The sequence below is a fragment of the Larimichthys crocea genome, chromosome I, assembly GCF_000972845.2.
Source record: "Larimichthys crocea isolate SSNF chromosome I, L_crocea_2.0, whole genome shotgun sequence".
Taxonomy (NCBI): domain Eukaryota; kingdom Metazoa; phylum Chordata; class Actinopteri; family Sciaenidae; genus Larimichthys; species Larimichthys crocea.
In genome coordinates this window covers 34,507,608-34,513,780 of record NC_040011.1, presented here as the reverse complement: position 1 = coordinate 34,513,780, position 6,173 = coordinate 34,507,608, and the positions used below count along the sequence as shown (strand labels likewise).

At 38.1% G+C, this 6,173-nt stretch overlaps 1 protein-coding gene across 1 annotated transcript in view; it reads right to left on the bottom strand.

The window, feature by feature from the left end:
• Positions 1–4,007: 4,007 nt before the first annotated feature.
• The window catches only part of dock2 (dedicator of cytokinesis 2), a 91,955-nt gene continuing 89,789 nt past the window's right edge, over positions 4,008–6,173 (bottom strand). Inside the window, exons 48-51 of the mRNA XM_010749110.3 lie at positions 5,797–6,004; positions 5,549–5,654; positions 4,740–4,888; positions 4,008–4,257 (exon numbers count right to left, since the gene is read on the bottom strand). Coding sequence (XP_010747412.3) covers positions 4,195–4,257; positions 4,740–4,888; positions 5,549–5,654; positions 5,797–6,004 — 526 coding nt within the window. The 3' untranslated portion in view covers positions 4,008–4,194. The remainder of the gene's footprint in view (positions 4,258–4,739; positions 4,889–5,548; positions 5,655–5,796; positions 6,005–6,173) is intronic.

Here is a 6,173-nt window from a genome sequence, read left to right as displayed (position 1 = left end):
TGTGTTGATAGACGTCCAATGGAAGTGCACTTCACAAAGTTCAGTTCAGTTCTATTGTTTTGACTTACCCTTCATAAAGCTGCCATCTTGGTGAAAAGGAGTGTGGGTGAGTAGAAGGACCCTGCAGCTGTGACACAAAGTTTGAGCTGATATTTCCCTGTGGCTAAAATCACTGGCAGAAGTGAGAACCAGAGATTAGCTGAAGCTTTTATTCTCACAGGGTAGCTCGCCTCTCTAATGTGAGGGAACACCCAAACTGTGTGGACAGAAAAAACTTCTACTTCACATCTCCACCTCTTATAGCAGACAAGAACAACATATCTTTGTCTGAAAATTCAAAACATGCAAACTGTGTAATCATTCCTCCTTCATCTTTTAAGACTTACATCAATCTTTTACTGCCCCCTAGTGGACACTGATCATAGCTACAACTTTCATTATGATGCAGTGGCCAGCATTAACCAGCAATACAATGTTTGCCCTGATACAATTTCAACAATGATGACAAAGGAGGGAGTTTCCCGATGCTTATCTATAATTTGCTTGAAATCAGCCATAAATGAATTTCCCTCCACTGCGCTAGATATTAGTATCACTGTTTATATATTATCACCTTCATTCATTATGATTTCTGGCAGAGAGTAGCTGCTCAACCATGTCTGTCATCCTTCAGTCAGGCTGATACAGCACTGAGCAGCCTGCAGATCTCAGGCCCAGAAGAGATTTGTACAGCTGTGCTCAGTTTAAATTAGTTATTGAAGAACCAACAGTGAGTGCATTTATAATTTACTGGCCATTTACTGCTAATAAATTAAAAGCGTTCTCATGTTTAACTGTGCTTTACTCCCCTTCTGGGAAAAACATTTCAAATAACTATTTCTGTCTCACTATCTTTGAATTCTTTTTTGATTTGAGGTTTCTGGGTTAAGACCTAACAAACTACAGTTTTGTCATTAATAGACAGTTTTTGTTTTTTCACGTTCACCTGAAATTTCTGCCTTATCATAACAGATATTTGGAATACATTATTCATGCCCCAAAGTGAAGGGGGTATGAATTATATAAGCGGATGTGTCTATAATCTATTTGATCTGACATGTTATTTATAAATACATGGCATGAAACTGAATAAATAGATCAAATTCCAACATAACCTGCAAAATAACACCTCAAGTTTGTTCAAAAATCTTTTTAAAGCTAGACATGTATTTTTGATATTGAAGACAGGTACAAACACAAAGAGTATTCATTGTTTTCAGCAAGCAGCCAGAATCACAGAGATGTCAGAAACTTTCAATTGAACAAACTTAACCTTTAACTTTTGTATAAAACAGCTTAACCCACTAGGATTTGGCAGAAAGAGGATTATTTTGTAGGATCTACTGCAGACCTAACAATTCATGGTCACTTTGTAATCTTTAAAAGCCAGTTGCAGCAAAATATATATTTGTTAATTGGTGTGTATTTCTTTTTTCTTTTTTTAAACAAAATGTGTTTAATAAATGCTTAACAACTCTCCGCTTTGCATGCTGATAAATTCCTTATAAGAAAACCTGCTTAGCCAAGAATTCAGGATAATAATATGCTTTGGTCATTAAACTTACATAAGCATTTAAACAGACACAGAGTGTATGCATTGTGCAAGGATACATTCAAACCTCCAATATGTAACACTTCGTCTGTCCACTTGACCCACAGACCTGAGCTGAACAGAACAGAGCTGCTTTAAAAATGCTATCATTCTTCAATACAAGATGCTAAGATAAGATATAAGTTAAAAAAAAAGAAGAAAAAAGCTTCAAACTAATCTAAATAAGTAACTAAAAGTAACACTAATAATTGCAGGAGTTGTGAGTTTTAATGGGTGGAAACCAAAGAAAGCGCAGAACAGGATCATTAACTTTGATATGAATATGATGTATATTGCCTCAAGCTATTAATAATGAGTCATATTTCTGAATACATTTTGAAATAAATAATTTATAGCTTCATGAGCGTGCTTCCTATACTTATAGATTTCAAAATGCAATGTTTTTCTCATTTATCTCTTTACACACCAGAGATTTTACTGATCAGCATTTTGGCAAATTCAAACACTTTCTAGAACAGTCTTGGTGGTTTAGATGGGAATTAATCTGTCGGTCAGTCAAACGAGGCATCATTCCCTGTGAGAATATACAGCATATCATTTAGCTTCACTACCAACCCCATTGCATCCTTTTTTTATTTTTTGCACAAGTGAGATAGATGTCTATTGGCTAAAAATGGCTCTCACGGTCATGGCACCCCATGACTGTGAGCACCTGCTTTAATTGTAGAATTCACACTTCAGAGTGAAGCATTGTAGTACAGGAGTTTGACTTTTAAAAGGCTAGTCAACTTTAAATTGACTGTGGAGAAACCTGGTGGTCACCGTGGCAATAAAGGCAGAATTAATAAGGGAGAGAAGATGTGTCTCCATTGTTCTCAATGACCCTCTGACCGTGGGCGCTCTCTCAGCACAGAGAGAACCACAAGAACATAAAACCACCACCAGGAAAATGTGAGATATTCATCCACATCTACGAATCATTAAAAAGTCTCATTTTGAATTTTACTTTCAACATAATGACCTTTTTACCAGTGCAGGTGATGCATTAACTCTCCCACTCACTGCACTGGATACTAATTCATATTCATCATATGCAACAGCCTATCTGCTCTTTTACCTATTTATCTTAATATCTTTATTAAAATGTCACTAAAGTCAATGAGGAAAGCAAGACTCAGACTAATTTCCTGCCCACCTCACTTCACCTTGCTATCTGTCAGTATTTTGAAGGGTTTGGTTGCACAGATTCAGACGCCAGGGTGATCTTGCAGGACGATAGTATCTGGGGGAATCACCAACAAACTGAGTGATGGCAAGATAGCAAGTTGCAAAATAAATCTCCACACATTCCTTGGATCCAGAGAGCTGTGTATATACACCGTCCTTACAGCCCCGTCCATCCTGAATTTTTCATTATTCACACTCCCTCGCTCTCAGCGATTACATTCATGCATCTTGGTAAACATGCTGGTAGTTATCTGTCAAGTTTAAAGGAACAGAACAGAGATAAATGGTGCGTTATGCATTTATGCTTTAGTACACTTTGGGGGAAAATTAGTCACTCTACATTTATTTAATCATTGCATCTTCATGTTTTACTGCTACATACTCATGGTGACAAAAATATGTATGGAGATGTGGTGCTCACACTAAAAAGACATAACTAATTATATAATTAGAAAATGTAAAAATGTCATCGCAAACTGACGTTCACTTTTTTATCTTTTTAAAACTTAAGCCAGCAGGAAATTAGTTTAGCTTAGAAAATGCTGACTATAATCTAACAACTTTAAAAGTTGTTTGTTCACAGATGAAACAAACAAAGCCTGTTAATTAATGAACTTTGAAAGTGCTTCCGCTCTTTATGATGAGTAAATCTAATTCACACCTGGCTGTAGATTAACATAAAGAAAACAGTATCAATCTTGTCATCTTACCCTGAACAACAAGATATATTTCCCAAAATGTCAAATTATTCCTTTAAACTTGGTTTGTTTTAAATGTTAGATTAAATTAAAAATGTTTGTTTTGTATAATATGATTTACATCAGAAAAAAAAACACTTAAATACTGTAGCACTAATACACCAAGCTTCACAGTTTGTCGCTCCCTATTTCATCTGAATTTATTAGACTTGCTTGTTTGTTGTATCAGTGCCAAAGCTGTTTGGCAGTGTGTTCCTGTTTAGAATCATTTGGGAGGACATGGTAACATTTGTGTTTTATCAAATTATTATTTTTCAATTATCTTCAGTCAGTCACAACAATGATGAAAACTGTATAATAAGAAGCTTTTTAATCATGCGCGTCAGCAGGATGGTTTGTGTTTGCTCGTTCTTGTAGAAGCAGAATTGATTGAAAAGCTGTAAGATGGCATTTAGCTTCACTGGGAATCATTTGAATTACCAAGAAAAAGGTCATGGCACAAAAATAGCCTTTATTGATAGGTAAAATCAATTATATTAAGGCAACAGCAGTACTGAGACTGACAGGCAGAGAGGGTGAGTGCATAATATGGTTTTGCTTGCTGGTTTAAGTGAACTTCTTTGTCAAACAAAATGCATAAAAATAAGTAAAAGAAACAGTGAATTAATACAAAGCATTTCAGAAATGGTTGGCACTGTCTTTGGTTGGATCACCGGACTTCACATCCTCTGTCTTGGAGCTCTGTTAAAACATGCATAATGAAAATACAATGTTTATGTTTACTTAGGGATAAAAATGACAGAAAAATATGTTCTTAATGATTATCTGGAAGATTGTGTTGCTGTAAAAATGTCCAAAAAACAACATATGAGTAGATTTACATCTTAATATATATATATATAAAGAGTAATGTTGGTGATAAATTATGTTAAAGGAGTTCACCATTTTGGAAAAGATGCTTATTCTCTTTCTTGCCACAAGGGGAGATGAAAAGATCTCATCGCTGTAAGATAAATATGAAGCCAGTGGCCAGTTAGCTTGACTTAGCATAAAGACTATAAACAGGGAGAAACAGGTATCTATGTTCTTTCCTCAGTCTTGGCAAGAAAGCAGATAAGCGTATTACCCAAAATGTGAGCGGTCGCTATCCAAACTGCAGTACTGATTCTTGAATGTTGACCTGATGCTTCTCAGTGGGACTGCAGTAATCCTGTTGGTCTCACCTTGGACTTGAAGAGGAGGTTAATGACGCCCTTTGAGCGCCTGTCTGCTGTTCGGTCTGAGGTCCCACAGACAGACATGCTCTTGCTGTCCCTCCTGGCTCTGGTGGAGTCCACCTCCTCTGTACCCCCCACCACTGTCAAGGACAGACCTGTGGACAGAAACTACTTTGGTGTTTGTGTTTCACTGGATACAGGCTTTCTGTGAAACCTCTGCGTCTTCCTGCTGGTTTTTGTGACTAATTGTGCTCCTGCAGCTGCTCTACTAATGAACTGTGTGCTCTGGCAACACTGGCGCCACTGTGTGTATGTTCAGCCAGGCTGTACAGCTTGTAGTCAGCTGTGCTATTCAGAGGTGCATTAACACCACAGTCAGTGCTGGCTCAGCTGGCCTGGTCCAACATGGCAAAATGCCACAGAAACAGTGAATCGTGGCCTGATGCACTATTCTGAAGTGCAAGGTTATGAGACTGAAACGATGAAATATAAACTGGATGAAAGTACTGCGCAGTTCTGAAAAATGACATGATTGATGCACTCATTTGCCACCTTACATCAGAGTTTGTGTTAGGTGAGGCTGTTATTGCAGCACTCCCCAGCGTGCCAATTTGTTTTTAACGCACACTAGGACTTCCTGCCATGACCTTGTCTGTGTATTTTTCCATATAGTCAGCTTTCCAGAACATCAGAAAATCATAGTCCTTCCTTACAGGTAATTTTTTTAAATCTAAATTTGCGGGAATGTTGTTTTCAGATGTAACTGAATTCCAGTAAATTAAGCAGCATCAGGTGGTTTTGTATTTGTTTGTCACCTGTGATGGCAGGCAGGGATCTGGAGTTGGCATTGGTCAATGACACATTTCCTTCATTTGGCTCAGACAAGTTGGTGTCACTGCGGAACTCCTGTTTCTTGGACAGCTAGAGGGAGACAGAGATCACATAAAACTCAGCAACATCTCCACAGATACTCAGTCCCATGACATTTCACTTCTTTGCCTCTTTTCTCCTATTTTCTCCTGTTTCGTCACATGATCCATCTCCCACTAAAGCTCGTTCTCACCCGTTTGCAGTCCAGTGTACTCGTCCTTTCCCTTTCCTCTGAGATGAAGATCATGCTGCTCCTCTTCTTCTTCTTCTTACTCTTCCTCATTTTGACCTCCACATTTGTGTCTCCCACTGTCACCACCACCTCCTCCGTCGTACTTGCACTCATGCTTCCGCTGGAGCGCTGAAGGGTCCAAGAAGTAGGCGACTCAGGGGGGAGGTCCCTGGCAGAATGCGGGAAGGGAATGATTAGTAAATTAAAGTGGTTAAATGTTGATCGTCATATGCAGGTTGTTCTGGGGTGAATTTTTCAGGTGGATCAGGTTGCGATGATATACATGCAATTCACACTGGTTGCCATTTTAATTATAATATAGTGTGAGCATGTATCCT